Source organism: Phacochoerus africanus, chromosome 15, assembly GCF_016906955.1.
Source record: "Phacochoerus africanus isolate WHEZ1 chromosome 15, ROS_Pafr_v1, whole genome shotgun sequence".
Classification (NCBI taxonomy): Eukaryota; Metazoa; Chordata; class Mammalia; order Artiodactyla; family Suidae; genus Phacochoerus; species Phacochoerus africanus.
Window position 1 is genome coordinate 140,768,261 of NC_062558.1, and position 15,577 is coordinate 140,783,837.

Consider the following 15,577-nt stretch of genomic DNA (forward strand, 5'->3'; position numbering starts at 1 on the left):
GACCGCGGAGGCTCTGCCCGCGTGCCTGGGGACGCGGGGCGCTGGCAGCCCCCAGGCCCGCCCCAAGCTCAGAGGGGTCTTCCTCTGCGTGGAGGACGCCTTTGAGAACAAGACGCTGCAGCTGGACGCCCTGGGCAGAAGCCGAAGCCGCCGGGGTCCGCACGCGGTAGAGCCCTGCTGCAGACCACAGGGCTCCCTGGAGGGTCCCCGCGAGCCAGGCAGAGACAGCCCGGAGACGGCGGCGGCAAGTCTCCCAGAGAGACCCAGCTGTGCCGGGGCTTGCGGCCCTCAGCAGGTGAAGGGTCCAGTAGAGAGGCTGTGGCTGGAGGGGCCAGTGAGAGGGGGATGCGGGCCCTGGACTCCTCCAGGCGCTGCACACCTACGTCCAGAGGCCACTGGGGCGCGGTTCAGGGGCTCGTCCTCTTCCCCCACCCCCAGGTCCTCTAAGGCAGACATGCGGGCTGATGGAGGGGCCTTCCTAATCCTGGCTGAGTCTGGGCCTGGACTTCCCTAATCCTGCGCCCCCTCCGCGGACCTCGTGGAGGTCCAGGCTCTCCTGCCCCAGTTCTGTGTCTCTGGTCTGTCCAGGGCTATGGTGGCTGTCTCTTTGTGTGTCTCCCCAAACTCCCTCCTGCCCTCCAGCTTGCAGGGCTGGCCCTAGGACAGCTTCACAGTGAGGTGGCTCCACTGCTGGGTCCCAGAGCAGGTGCGTGGTCAGGGGTTCATGGTCTCCGAGGAGCCCATCTGAGACATCTTCCTGGCCGGAGTCCAGCACCTGGAGCACCTGGGCCTGGACTTGAGATTGGATTCAAGCCCTGCGGCCTCGGGTGCCTTGGTCACCAAGGAGCTGGTGGTGGGCCCTCCGCTGACCGGGGCGACGGGGGCGCCCTATCGGGAAGGGCCAGAGCTCTCTCGCTCTCCTTCTGGGGTGCAACTCGGCGCACACACACGGGCTAGGACCCGTCCCAGCCTCCCCCTCCCCACGTAGCAAGCGTCTGCCACGAGGTCCTCGCGGGGCCGGGCGGGTGGCCTCCGCCTGTGCTTGGAGCGGGGGCTCTGGGTGCCCTGGCGGAGCCCGGCCGGGGCGGAGCTTGGAAATGGGCGCAGCTGCGGGCCGGGGGCGGGGCGGGGCCGGGGGCGGGGCCAGCAACGGAGCCGCGCGGCCCAGCGCGCTCCCCACTCGGACGCCTGCACGGCGTCCCCCCCGCGTCCCCGCCTGGGCTCCGCGCGTCCCCCTTAGGCCCAGCTCCTGCATCCCCCGCCGGGACCCCCAGGCCCGACCGGCCCGAGCCAGACCGCGCGGGTTAACGAGGCGGCGGCTCCGCCCGAGGAGCTGAAAGATGTCCTTCCAGGGCAAGAAGAGCATCCCCCGGCTCACGGTGAGCGCCGCGCCTCCCTCCCGCCGCCCCGGGCTGCACCTGGCCTCCGGGCCCCCTCCTCGCCGTGTCCAGTCCCCGAGCTGGCCTCTGTGCCAGCGCCGGCCCTTCCCGCCCAGCTCCTTCCCGCGCCGCCGCCGGGGCTCCCTTACGGAGCCGGCGCACAGGCCCAGGCCCCGCGGGCTCCCTCCTCTGCGCCCGGGTGGGGAGCTGGGCTGGGGGCGGCCTGCTCCCCAGAGCGCTTGCGTGTCTGGTCCGCGGTGGCCGGGCCTCTCGGAGAGTTCGGCTTGGAGGCCGAGGGCGCGCACGGTCCTTTGTTGACCCCGCGGTCCCGGCTCCTGCCTGGGGCGCAGAGATGCGGTTCCCCTGGCAGCCTGCCAGTCGGCCGCCCCCCTGGACGGTGCAGCCGCGGCACCGGGAGCTCTTTGTCCGAGACAAAGCAGCCCAGCCTCGTCGCTGGCAAGGAGCCCCTGGCGGCCCGGACCCCTCCTGGAGGCCGGGTGAGGAAGGCTCATAGTCACTGAGGGGACATCCCCGCAGCCCAGCTCTCACGCGCAGGGACCCTCCAACCCCCACACATGCCACCCCGTGCAGGGGGTTGGACTGTCCACCCCTCCGCCGCCGCGGAAACAAAGCCACCCCCTCCAGGCGGCCAGGGCCCCTGTGGAGGGAGGGAGGCAGGGAGGCGCTCCGGCCAGCAGGACCTCGCCCGGGGGGCTGGCAGGTTCAGACCCAACTCTGGGCTGGGCTGGGGGTGATTTGGGGGTTGTGCTTTCACTTCCTGAGGTGTTCTGGGAGGAAGGAGCCTCTCTCCTCCACAGACGGGCCCAGGGTCCCACCTGGTGCAGAAAGCCCGCAGGGCTGGCACAGGGGTGGGCGAGGGCAGTGACCCACCTCTGGGTGGGCCAGAGGCAAGGTGGCTGGTCCCGCCTGAGGAGCATGGCGCCCCATCCCTGCTGTATTTCCGGCTTGGTAGCAAAGCCAGGGAAGCTCCCAGGGTCTCCGTCCAGGCTTCGGAAAGCCGGGGGCAGGGGACTGAGCAGGGGCCGCAGACCACAGTGTCCTCCTGCCCCAAGCTCCTCTTCCTCCTCTTGGGCTTCTTCGAGAAGGCACTTGTCCCCTGGGACAGGGGGGTGGGGGGCGGTGGTGGTTGTGGGGGCACTGCAGGGGGAGGCAGGCAGGGGCTGAACACTGGCTCGGAAGCTGGGCAAGGTGGGTCATTGTGATGTGACCGTCAGGGTGGGTCTGAGGGCCCAGAGGACTGGGCAGTGTGCCTCGCAGGACCCAGCAGGAGAGTTTCGGGCCATACTGTAGACGAGGAGTCGGCAGTGGGTCACACAACCTGTGTTCTCCGCTTTGTGGGCCCTACTGTTTCCGGTGCCACTGCTCGGCCTGAGCCATCCCAGATGATGTGGGAACAAGTGGGTGTGACTCTTCCAGTCAAATTTTAGCCAAGGACATCGCAATGTGCCTTTCACATGATAATTTTTATAAGTCTTGAAATAGTTTTCTTCTGATGTTTTCCAACCGATATAAGATGTAATCCATTCTTGGCTCTGGCTGTACAGGGATAGGTCGAGGGCCATGTCTGGCCTGGGGCACAGCTGGCTCCCCTGTTGTAGACGGTGGGGTGGTGGTTTTGCCTTCAATCCATAGATGTCTGAGAATTCACTCCGAACGGCTTGGTGTTCATAAGAATAGACCGTGATGTAATGAGGCTCATAAGCAATGAATTATTTATCCTCCCAGCAGCTTCTAGAGCCCCGCTAAGTGCATAGTTCAGTTCTCTGGGCATCAGACTGCTGGTGTGTGAAAAGGCAGAGCCCTGGCTGGAGCCCTGGCCTGGCCTCTCGGTGGGCCCCCAGGAGCCCCGGGCCAGGGGCCAGAGCCCCTGAATGAGCCGTCGTTGCTGCCTGGTCAGGCCACAGTGCATGGCGAGGGTCAGCCGCGGGCGTGCCCCCCAAGGAGCTGGCCTCGCTTGCTGACGCTCTGTTCACCCACACGGGCTACCTCCAGACAGCACCAGCACCTGCGGTCGCCCCATGTCCTCCTGGGCCCACACCCCATCAGCTGCCTGCCCCCCTCCCAGCCTCTCCGGCCGGAGTCCAGCTCTCATCCAGCCCACGGTCCGGGCCCCTCGTCTCACCGGGCTTCAGCAGCCGCCACCCCAGCCATGGCCCCGTCGCTATCCTTGAGCGCCGGGATCTCTTTAAAATCCCTGGAACCCTGGCTAAAGGCCCCCGGTGGTGGCCCCCTGAGTCCCCAAGCCCGGTGCGCCCCAGCCCCGTCACCCCCGTCCACGTCCCCTGAGAGGGTTCAGGCCCCCGTCTCTCTCCAGTCCTGAGCCTCTTTCCCGACTCAGGGCCTGTGTGTGGGCTGCTCCCTGGAGCACCGCATCCCCCCAGCGTCAGCGCCTCCAGCAGGCCCTCTCGTCCCCGAGGCAGCCGTGCCTTGTCTCGTATCACCCTGTCCCGTCACCCTCTTTGTGCTCTCGCGTCTGTCAGTCCGTGACAGCCGGCATGATTTCTCGTCACTGTCTGTCTCCTTTGGCTGGGATGGGGCCTCCCTGGGGGTAGGGACCCTGCCGTAACCACCCACTCCCCGCCCTGGCACCATCTTAGCGGCACCATTTTAGCTGTGTGGGATGGCACACAAGGAGGGCGGGACTTCCAGACCAGCAGGACAGGGGACGCGTCCACCTCCCCCGCGGCCGGGGCCTTATAAACCGAGTGCGCCTGAGACGATGTAACCCCCGCCCCCCCCTCCCCCCCCCGCCACCCTCACTAACGGGGATTTGCCTCGGCCAAGCGGGAAGCCGGCTGGTTGGCTCGCCCTGTCTGTGCCTTTGGGGGCCCAGACCGCCTGACCTGTGGGCACAGGTCTGGGTTGGGGGCAGGGCTTGTGGGCAGCCGCCCCCAAGGGCCCCCGCCTTGGGGCACCCTCTGCCCACTCTCAGGGGCCGTAAACCCTGCAGGCGTTGTGCGAGATTGCACCCACACAAACCGTGCCCCAATATCTGGTCGTAACGCTGGCGTGAACTTGCACAAAAGGTCCCTTGGGTCCCCCAGTTTGGAGGAGACTCACCTGCTGTTGGCTCTTGGCAGAGCGACCGCCTTCTGATCCGAGGAGGGAAGATCGTGAACCACGACCAGTCCTTTCACGCCGACCTGTACGTGGAGGACGGTTTGATAAAGTAAGTTTCTGCCTCGGAAACCTCCACGCATCCCACGCGTCCCCGTGGATCGCCCCTTACCCAGGAGTGTGCTTCGGGGCGAGATCCACGTGCGTGTTCCTGGAAGCCGGTTTCACCCAAACGCAGCCTTCAGGGAGGCCTCCGAGAGCAGCTTCCTTGCTCCTTCTTCCCACAGTGCAGCCGGGGGCTCCCAGCAGGTGCTTAATAAACACTGATCGACCACATGCTTGTTAGCGTCTCTGCTTGTTTGAGTCAAGCAGCACCAGCCTCTGATCAGTGAACAGCACGGCCCCTCAGTGGTGCCAGGCGCTGGTCCAGCCAAGTCTGGGCGGCGTTGCCCTTTCTCTCGGGGCCAGGAGCCCAAGTGCGAGCTTCCGATCGGCTCGGCTTCGCCCAGGAGCCCGTCCGCAGCGGATCGGGCGCCTCCTCACCAGTGAAATCTCTGTCGCTTTCAGACAAATCGGAGAAAACCTCGTCGTCCCCGGGGGCATCAAAACCCTGGACGCCCGCGGCCTGATGGTCCTGCCCGGCGGCGTCGATGTCCACACCAGGCTGCAGATGCCCGTCCTGGGCATGGCCCCAGCCGACGACTTCTGCCAGGGGACCAAGGCCGCCCTGGCGGGAGGGACCACCATGATACGTGAGTGTCTCCTTGGGGCGTCCGTCCTCACCCTGGTCGTGTGAGGAGTCTGTGCGTCCCAGGAAGGGCATCACCCGATGGTCGTGCAGGCCCGCGTCCCTTTATCACGTCTGCTCCGAGAACCCCCGACGCCTGTGCCGCCTGTGGAGGCATGCTGCCCGGCGGCTCTGGAACCCCCCGGGGCTCACGGCTGTGCGCGCGGTAACGTCTCACTTCCTGGGATGCGAGCAGCCGGCCAAGGGCCAGGGTCGGCAGACCCCAGGGCCTCGGGCAAGTGCAGGGCTGGGGTTGCCTGAGATGTCAGACCCGGTTGCCTGATCCTCACGCCTCTGAGGCCCGGTGTGTAGAAACTCCCTGCTGTGTCCGCAAGAGCTGAAGATGGAGGCTTTCTAGAGAAAGGATGGCAAAACGCTGTGATCCTGCCAGTAGCCCCAGAGGTACCGTTCCTCTCGGGCCGGCTCTGTGCCGGGGCGAGCACAGCCCCGACGGGCTGCAGCTCACGTGCTCACCTCGCAAAGCCCTGTGAGCTCAGCAGAGAAGCTCCAGTCCCCGCTTGTGAGGTGAATTCGCTTTGCCCACCATGAACGTGCTTGGGGTCAGCTCAGGAGCCAGGACGAAGCACCAGCACACAGCCCCCTCCCACGGCCTCGACCACCCATGGCTCAGCGGGGCTGAGTGCAGACTCGTCCTCTGTGGATGGACCTGGTCTAGCAAACTCTGTGGAACCCTGGCTGCACGGCATCCTGGCTGTGGGACTTCAGGCAGATGAGCCCACTTTTAGAAGCCACACTTTCCTGGTCTGTCGGCAGGAGGGGACGCCCTTCTTAGAGGCTGTGAGGGTTGAGCCAGTCAGTACACCGTTGCTTTGCACTCGTGCCGGGCATGTGCAAATGCTTCCCGCTGCCCCCGGGGGGCTGCTCTGGGGCTCTGGGCTGCTCCACAGGTGATACCCAGGCCCCGCAAGGTCATGGCCTGGTGTGTTTACCGAACTGTGAGGTGGAGAGGAAAAGCCAGCAGTGTCCACTGCTCAGGAGAGGGGTCATTTCAGCCCTGGGTCCTGCTCGTCATTGGTGACCTAATGACTCTTGGCCTTCATGGCTATGTCACCTGCTCCTGCTGGTGCCAGGGCATCAGACAAGCTGTGGGGTGGCCCTGTGAGGACAGAGGAGCTGTGGGGTGCAGGGCTGCCCAGAGTCTGAGGCTGGACTGTGAGCAGCCTGCAGGGCAGGGTCCTGGGCTGGCGACCTGAGCCGTCGGAAGCAGAGGGGCTTGCGAGAGGTGTGCTGCAGAAAGGTGGGTGGCCTTTGCCAGTGACCCCAGGGGGGTCTTCCCTCCCCCGCAAGCTCCTCCCCTGTGCTTCGCAGAGGCCGTGAGTGGTGTTCAGAGCTTGGACATGAGGTTGCCAGCAGGGCAGGGGGGGACGGTGCGGTGGCCATGTGCCCTCCCAGGTTCCCCGGGGTTGAGGGCACCGTTCAAGGTGTGTGCGGTCAGGGAGGCACTGGGGACGCCAGGCCTTGTGGGCCGGCTCACGGTCCAGCACCATGGACAGCGGTGTTGTGCCCGCCCGGAGCAGGTGCCTCCATCAGACAAGGCTGTGCTGGAGGTGAGGCTTGAACGGCCACTGGGCTCTTTGGGGTGGGACCCCTGGGGAGCAAGGTCCTCCTCTCTGCCCAGAGAGAGAGGCTGGGGACAACGGCCAGAAGGTGCCGCTTTGGGCAGAATGGATGGCAGGTCCCCGCAGCCTCAGCCCAGCGTGAGCCTGAGGCCTGTCTGTCCTCTGCTGTCCTCAACCTCCCTCCTGATCTGCCGAGCGGAGACGGGGGTCGGGGGCTCAGCTGACCCTGCTGTCCCCACAGTGGACCACGTGTTCCCCGACGTGGGGGGGAGCCTGCTGGCGGCCTACGAGCAGTGGCGGGAGCGGGCGGATCGCGAGGCCTGCTGTGACTACTCCCTGCATGTGGATGTCCCCCGCTGGCACGAAAGAGCCCGGGAGGAGCTGGAGGCCTTGGTCAAGGACAAGGGTGAGCCGAGGGGCTGAGGGTCCAGAGCTTCCTTGGCCTTGGGGGGGCCCCTGGGGCAGGTGGCGGGAACTGGGGGGAAGCCGGACAGGAGCCATTCGAAGGTCTCCTAGGTGGAGAGGTCGCCTGTGCCCACGTCTGGGACGCAGCCTGTAGCCCTGCTCCCCATGAGAGGACGCAGCTGTCACAGCCGCCACCCGTCCCCTCGTCTCCCGGCCCTGTTGTGAAGGAAAAGCACCGACAGCCTTCTTGGACCTTAAGGTTCTCTAGAAGGAGGATGACTTAAAGCCCACGGTTCTCTATAGCTGCCCCCGCTGAAACAGGACAGCTCAGAAGCAAGGCATTTCTTTTCTTTTCTTTTTTCTAACCAAATGTCCTGACGCTAAAACCACATCAGAGCTGATAGTGGATCTGACAAGAGTTAGGTGGCCGTCTAAGTGACCTCTGGTGACTGGGGTGTGCTGGCGGCAGCCCCCTGGCCGGGCCCTCACCCCATGGGGTGGCTGCCGACCAGCGTGACCGCAGACCTGACGAGGCAGGGAGGTTACGTCCAGGCCATTTCCCAGAGGGACAGGCCTCACACTGGTGGCCTCTGCACTTAGGCCCCCAACCTGGGGGCAGGGGCTGGGGGGCTCTCGGCCTCTGTGCCTCATTCTGGGCAGTAGCTCTCACACCCACTTGTTCTGTGGTCGGATCAGGAGGCCAGGGCCCAGCTCAGAGCGGAGGTGGTGACCAGGCACCTGCAGCCACCTCCCTCCCTGCCAGGGCCCTGGGTGGCATCCTGGGCCGGGCCTGCATGCTGCCCCGTGGCCTCTCCCAGATCCCCCCAGGGCGGGTTGTCACCTGCGGGATGTCATGTGTGACACTGGGTGACTCGTTCTACCCCTTGTGCCTTTGCTCCTCAAGTCAGCACTCTGGACCCAGGAGATGCCAGGGAGGGTGGAGGGGCACAGGCTGGGGTTTGGGTGGTGGCAGGGCCTGGTCCCAAGTCCCCTTAAAAGGGGAGACTCGACCCCCTGGTCGGGAGCTGGCGCTGACAGCCTGTCCTGTTCCCTCTGCTTTTCCTGAGAGCCTGGCTGGCTGAGGAGCCCCCAGTCTGCCCCCCATGGCCGGGCTCAGGGCATGACTGGGACCCGCAGGCAGGTGACAGGCTTACGGCCAATGTGAGGCCACCCAGGCAGCCCCATGTGGGTGCGTTCCTATGGAGTCCAAGTAGAACTCGGGCAGCGGGCCCGCAGCTCAGGGCGCCCTCCTGTCTGGGGAGGGGGAGGAGAGCTTGTGGGGCTTGGTGACGGGGTGGGGTGGGGTGGGGGCCGTGGGCTGCTCACCCCGGCTGACCACGGGCCAGGCTGGGGAACAGCCGTGTCTTGACCCCGGAGCACAGGCCAGGGGGGCGGGGGATGGGCACCCCAGGGTGCAGGGCCAGTCGGGGAGCCGTGGTCTGACGCTCCTGCCTCCGCAGGCGTGAACTCCTTCCTCGTCTTCATGTCCTACAAGGACAGGTACCAGTGCACCGACGGCCAGGTGAGGTGGCGCCCCGGGGGGCCGGCGGGCGTCTCGGGCTGGGGGGACGCAGCCCCACGCGGCCCTGCGCCCTCTCCGCAGATGTACGAAATCTTCAGCGTCCTCCGGGACCTGGGAGCCGTGGCCCAAGTGCACGCGGAGAACGGGGACATCGTGGAGGAGGTGCGGGCGGGGCTGGGGGGTGGCCCTGCCCCCCAGGTGGGAACGCTGATCCCACAGACCCCAGGGAGGGAACCCTGGCCTTGACCCAGTAAAGAGCTTGCCCAGGTCAGAGGTCAAGCAGGCAGGGCGTTAGGGAGCCTGGGGGGGCGCTTGGCTGAAACAGTTTTCCCACGATCATCAGCCTTCTTAGCAAAACTTCTCCAAAGCGGAAGGGTTGCTTCGTGGGGGTTGCTGAGACTGGGGCTTCCGGCACCCTCCACCCCCTGTTCTGAGGCCCCTCTGGAGCTGTCCCTTCGACCACCAGCACACAGGCCCTGGGCTGCAAGGGGGGTGTCCCCAGCCTCGGCCCCTCACTCTTCGTTTTCCCATCAGCACCAGTGCCCACAGGTGCAGGGGAGGCGGATGCCGGGGAGGTTCTGGGCCCCCCAGGGGCCTGGTCCCAGATCACACACACAGCCCCGCCCTGACACTCCAGACCCACAGGGCAGCTTCCTGGGACCAGTCGGGCTCTGCGCCAGCTAAGCTCAAAAGGAGGGTGGTGACTCCACTCCAGGGAGGGCGTGTGGGCCCCGGCCATTGCGCGTGCTCAGTGTGGCACACGGGGGGCAGGGTGTGCGGGGTGGCACCGAGCAGTGCTGGGAGGCTCGCTATGGGGTCGGTGGGATTCTGCTTCTCCAGTGCTCTCCTTGCTGAAGCTCGTTCACGTGCACAAGGCCACCCTGGCTCATGGCCTCAGGATAGACAGGCTGGCAGAAGCAGTAGCCCTGCCCCAGCCGGGCAGCCCCGTGCCCACCCCGGCCACGCACCCCTGAGGGAGACAGCACGGCAGGCACGGCTTGTCCTTCACTCAGGGGATCTGCGGCCTTGGGCACGTCCTTCCCCCCAAAACCCCGTCCCCCGTTCTGTGATGCAGGCAGCTGGTCATGCTGCCCAGGCCTTCCCTCTGCTCCATTCCGAGTGCTCTGTGGTCAGTGGTTTGGGCTTCATCTCAGGGATTAGGGCTCACCTGAGAGGCCAGGGGTCAGGAGCTGTCTTGGGGTCAGGCCTCACCTGAGAGGTTGGGGGGGCTCAGGCTCACCTGGAGGGCCAGGGTGGCCCGGACCGGGGGCTTCACGCAGGACCCTAGCTGCGCCCAGGCTGGCACGGGCTGCCCTGTGTGTGTTTAGGAGCAGAAACGGCTGCTGGAGCTCGGCATCACCGGCCCCGAGGGCCACGTGCTCAGCCACCCGGAGGAGGTAGGTATAACCTGCTGGGAACCGGCCCCAGGCCGGGCCCTCGTGCGGGTAGGCTGGGCCCCGAGGTCTGGGCAGGACTGTGGTCCCGCTGGCCCGGCCTGAGCTGTGAGTCAAAGTTCACGGCCCCCTGACCCCCGGTCACCCTGCGGCCTTTGTGCGGGGCTGAGACGGTGACAGTCGGCCCTGGTCTGCATGGGTCAGTCCGCATTCTGGGCCTCGAGCCGCGGGCTGGGGGCCTCACCTCCCCGGGGTGACCGCTTTGGGCTCAGGGTCCGCGGGGCATCCTGGTCCCCCCGTGGCCTGAGCGCCTCCCTCGCCAGGTGGAGGCGGAGGCCGTGTTCCGGGCCATCACCATCGCCAAGCAGGCCAACTGTCCCCTGTACGTCACCAAGGTGATGAGCAAGGGTGCGGCCGACGTGATTGCCCAAGCCAAGCGCAGAGGTGCGTGGGGCCGCGGGCCGCGACGCGAGGCAGGCTCCCCGGCTCCCTGGCACCGAGGCAGGCCTGACGTAGCTGCCACCCGGCTGGCCTCTCATGGGGGCCTTTCGTGGGGGACCCGGGGTGCGGCCTGTGGGCGGTGTGGGCGCCGAGTCCCTGGGTGGGTGGGCAGCCCGAGGGGCCCCTCTTGTCCAAGCAGCAGTAGATCAGCAGGGGGCCTGGAAGCCCAAGTGGGGCCTTTGGCCCTGTTTGCACGGAGTGAGCATCAGAACCAACTGTTCTGTGTGTGTGTTGGTCTGAGTGCGTGCGTGTCTGTGTCCTGTGTGTCTGTGTCAGTGGCTGGCTGCCCCCCAGGTGGGGGACAAGCTGACCAGGGCCAGGAAATCGAGAGGCGGCGGGGGCGGCAGTGCAGCGCCGAGGCCTGGGCCCACGCGGGTCCGGGGCCCGCGGGCTGGCGGCGCCGCTCACGGCCTCGCCACAGGGGTGGTGGTGTTCGGGGAACCCATCACTGCCAGCCTGGGCGCCGACGGCTCGCACCACTGGAGCAAGAACTGGGCCAAGGCCGCAGCCTTCGTCACCTCGCCCCCTATCAGCCCGGACCCCACCACCATGGAGCACCTCGCCTCCCTGATGTCCAGGTAGGGGCTGCCTCTTTGCCCCACCCTGCTCCCCCCGCACTGGCCCTGGGCTGGCACCCCCGCCCAGACTCCACCCCGAGGCCCTCGGTCTTCTGTCCCCCACCCCGAGACCCTGTGCTGCCCGCTCCGGCAGCCTCTGGCCCGTGGGCCGTGTGGCCGTGGGGGGCAGCCTCTGGCCCTCTGGCTGTGGTGCTGGCGTGGGTGGGCCTTCGAGGCTCAGGAAGACAGGCCCCTCTGGGCTCCCCTGACCCCGGCTTTCCTCAGCGGGGACCTCCAGGTGACCGGAAGTGCCCACTGCACCTTCACCACTGCCCAGAAGGCCGTTGGCAAGGACAACTTCACGCTCATCCCCGAGGGCACCAACGGCGTCGAGGAGCGGCTGTCCGTGGTGTGGGACAGATGCGTGGTGGGTGCGGGGGCCTCCCCGGCAGGCGGGCGGCCAGGTCACCAGAAAAGGACCCCCGGCCAGGAAGCCCACCGCGGGGGGGCAGAGAGCAGAGCGCATGGGTCCCTGCATGTAGCCCCTCAGGCCCGCATCCAGGGCTCCCCGGGGGAGATGCCATAGCCGCAGCAGCCAGGCCATGCCCTGGTCCTGATGCCCACGGAGAATGCGCGCCTGCGCGGCGGGGCTGCCGTCTTCCGTGTCCCCCCGGGAGGCCTGGGGTCTCCTCGGAGCTCCATCTCACGTGGACACCCCCGAGCCCCAGCCTCGCCTCCGAGCCCTTCCCCGGGCCAGGACCCTGACCCCAGACTCCCGGCCACCCCCGGAGTCTGCCACGTCCTTAGGGACACGGGCGTCATCGTAGAAAGGTCAGCACTCATCTGCCCACGAAGTGCTTGGTGCCCCGCAAAGGCCAGATCTGCAGGCCTGACTGAGACAGAGCGGCCCGGGGCTGGGGCACAGGGGCCACCCCCGCCCAGCCCCGCCCAGGCCCTGAGAGCGCGGGAAGCGCCGCTCACCCGCCTCCTTGCTTCTCAGGCCTCGGGGAAGATGGACGAGAACGAGTTCGTGGCCGTGACCAGTACAAACGCGGCCAAAATCTTCAATTTCTACCCAAGGAAGGGGCGCGTGGCCGTGGGCTCCGACGCCGACCTGGTCATATGGAACCCCAAGGCCACGAAAACCATCTCCGCCAAGAGCCACAACCTGGTAGGGGAAGCCTGGTCCCCGCGCGGTCAGGTGGCCTCAGGCGGCGCGCGGGAGGGGAAGGCTCGCGGGCGGGGGCAGCGGGGCGGACGCGGCCCCTTCCCTCTGAGTCGCGGCCCAGCCGAGCGGTCCAGGAACAGGATGCGGCCCCGGCGGGCGCTCAGGGGGCCTCTCTCCCCAGAACGTGGAGTACAACATCTTTGAAGGCGTCGAGTGCCGGGGGGCCCCCACCGTGGTCATCAGCCAGGGCCGGGTTGTGCTGGAGGACGGGGCTCTGAGCGTCACCCCCGGGACCGGCCGCTTCGTCCCTCGCAAGACCTTCCCCGACTTCGTCTACAAGAGGATCAAGGCGCGCAACAGGGTAAAAGGCTGAGCCGGGCAGCGCACGGGGCCTGGGCCGAGCTCCGGGCATCCTCCCGGGCAGCCCTGAGGCCACCTGACCCCACGGTGAAAGGAAAGCCCCCTCGGGGCTTGGCCCACGTCCCTCCCCAGGCAGCCCACGCTGCTGTGGGACGTGCGGGTACGAGGCACCTAAACCCCTAGGAGCCGCCCCCACCCCGGCGACCGTCCATCAAGACCAGCAGGGCCCTCCTGGGACTTCCCGGGACAGATGTGCGCGTAAATGAACTGAGAGCAGGTGACCACGGTGTCCTCGAACTTAGAGGAGTTCTGAGCGCCCGTCTTCCCGCGAGCGCCTGGCCCGCTGCCCGCTGGGTCTCACAGACCCACCAGGCGTCCCCCGGCCCCGCGCCGCAGGCCGAGTGGGTCCCACGTCACCCGGGCGCACACGTACCCGCACACGCACGGTGGCCATGCACCCCGGTTTGCTGACCCCCGCCCTGGTTCCAGTGTTCTGGAAGGGTGTGGTCTGAACTCGTGGTGAGCAGGGGCGGGCTTCGGGCCGGGGCCACGCCCTTAGCTGGCAGGGCCCGCACGGTCTGGGGCTCGGGGACCCGCACAGCTGCTCCCCCAGACCTGACCCGGACTCACCGCCTCCCTCAGGGGTTGAGCCGGGCCACGAGGCAGGGGCCGGGGCAGAGCACTGGGCACCCCGCCCCGGGGATGGGGTCCGGGGCACTGGTCACAGGGCAGCTCCGTGAGATGGTGGGCCAGGCCTACGTACAGCTGCCACCCGGAGCAGGCGGAGGGGACCTGCTCCCCATCACGCACCCGCGTTGACGGGGGCGGGGCTGGATGCAGACCCAAATCTTCGCGACTCCACACCCACCCCACCCTCACTCTCATCCTGTGCCCCTGCCCCCAGGTCCTCCTCCCCAGGGCAGGACAGGGTGGGAGGCCCTGGGGCTGGCTCAGGCCCGTAGTTGAGCGCGTGACTCCCGCAGCCCAGGGAGGGCCCGCTGAGAACACGAGCGCCTCGAGGTTGTGCTCCAACCCTCGGCCACTCGTCCACCGCGGTGGCTCCTGGGAGAGGCCTCTGAGTTGGGGGCCGTTTCAGGGAGGACAGGACCCAGGGCCTCCGCTTTGGGTCCTTGGGTACCGAGTAGGGGCTGCATCGGGGCCCAGGACAGAGGGTACCGAGGAGGCAGCGACTATGTTGGGGGCAGCTTCTGATTCCAAAAGGCCTCCCCTGCAGGCTGCCCTGCAGCTTCTCCATCCAGGGCACTGCTGCCCAGCCTTGAGGGAGGGGGTGTCCGTGCTCACAGGGTGGATGCCCCCCAGCTGCAGGGCCCGCCCAGTGCCCTCACGCCCAGCCCCCTCGGCCCGCAGCTGGCGGAGATCCACGGCGTGCCCCGAGGCCTCTACGACGGGCCGGTCCACGAGGTGGTGGTGCCCGCCAAGCCAGGGGGTGGCGCCCAGGCCCGCGCCTCCTGCCCCGGGAAGATCCCAGTCCCGCCCATTCGCAACCTGCACCAGTCGGGGTTCAGCCTGTCTGGTGAGTTGAGCCTGGGGTCCCAGCCTCTGTGGGACCTGGGACCACGTGGGAGTCCACCCGCCAGCCCCTCACGGCCCCCAGCTGACACCCCAGCCCTGGCATCACGTGTGAGGCCCGTAAGGAAGGGGCCTGGGGGCCTTGGGGGCCTGGAGGTGTCAGTGAGCAGCCGCCAGGCCTGGCCTCTGGCTGTGCTCCCAGGATGCTGTGGCACACGGATTCTAACAGAAGCACCCAGGTTTCCCTGCAAACCAGAGCCAGGCCCCCTCCCAACCCACCCCGATGCCTCAAGCCGATGGGGGCCGCGTGTCTGTGCCCCTTCCAGCAGCTCCCACTGCTGCCCCTTCTGCAGGATCTCAGGCCGACGACCACATCGCCAGGCGCACAGCGCAGAAGATCATGGCGCCACCTGGCGGCCGCTCCAACATCACCTCACTGTCCTAGGCGCTGCGGGTGCCCACGGCGCTGCCCGTTGGCCGCCGTGCCGCCCCCGTTCCATTCCCTTCATTGACCCTGTCTTGAACGGTGCTGGCCTTACCTTCCACCCCGGAAACTCTCCTCCTGGGGCCCCAAGTCCTGTCACAGGGAGCCCCCGCAGGAGAGACCGCATCTGGGGAGGTTTCACTGCCAGGGCCAGGGGGCTGGACGCGGGGGTGGGGACCGCTCAGGCAGCCCTGAGCCCGGGTGCTGGGTGCCCCAGGAAGACAGGGGCCTCACGGGATGCCCAGGGCAGGGGCGGCAGGCTGAAAGACTGGGGTGCTGCACCCTGGTCCCCACCCCTCATCACTGCCCCTGAAGCCCCCAGCTCTCCCGCCTGCTCCCACAGGCCAAGGCGCAGCCTGTCCCCGGCTGCCTCAATGCAGGGAGAGCCCCCCCCCACCCCCGAGCTGCTGTGACTTCAGGGACCCACCAGGAACCGTGTAGGGGAGCTTCTGGCAGGACTTTGCAGCAGACTCATCTGTACGCTCTTCCGAGGACCAAACCCCGCTTGTGTAGCGCCCACCCCCAGGGAACTGTAGGCCCCTCTAGCTAAGGTGCTCCTTTTCCCACTGTGTGTGTTCGGATAGTTCGTTAGAGCAGCAGTTTTGAGTGGTGAGGGCACCTGTAGCCAGGACCCCGCATGCCACCTACAGCCCAGTGCCCCCTCGCCCCCGGTGCTGTGACCCCGTCACCTGTTAAGCGGGTCAATTAAAGGCATCTGGGCTGGAAGCCACTGCGTGCGGAGAGCGCCGTCTCTGCCCCCACACCGTGCCCTGGGGAACGCCCTGCAGGACCCCCACCTCCCTGGCTCCCTGCGACCTCCAGACCACCTGCA

General features: G+C 67.4%; 1 protein-coding gene across 1 annotated transcript; it reads left to right on the forward strand.

The window, feature by feature from the left end:
- Window positions 1–1,212: 1,212 nt before the first annotated feature.
- On the forward strand, window positions 1,213–15,475 carry DPYSL4 (dihydropyrimidinase like 4). Its single transcript, XM_047760648.1, has 14 exons — window positions 1,213–1,379; window positions 4,481–4,569; window positions 5,025–5,209; window positions 7,066–7,230; window positions 8,690–8,751; window positions 8,833–8,913; window positions 10,080–10,148; window positions 10,469–10,589; window positions 11,068–11,224; window positions 11,489–11,630; window positions 12,204–12,374; window positions 12,553–12,732; window positions 14,100–14,265; window positions 14,615–15,475. Exons 1-14 carry the CDS (start codon window positions 1,341–1,343, stop codon window positions 14,704–14,706), a joined length of 1,719 nt encoding a protein of 572 aa, XP_047616604.1. The 5' UTR covers window positions 1,213–1,340; the 3' UTR covers window positions 14,707–15,475.
- The last annotated feature ends 102 nt before the right edge of the window (window positions 15,476–15,577 follow it).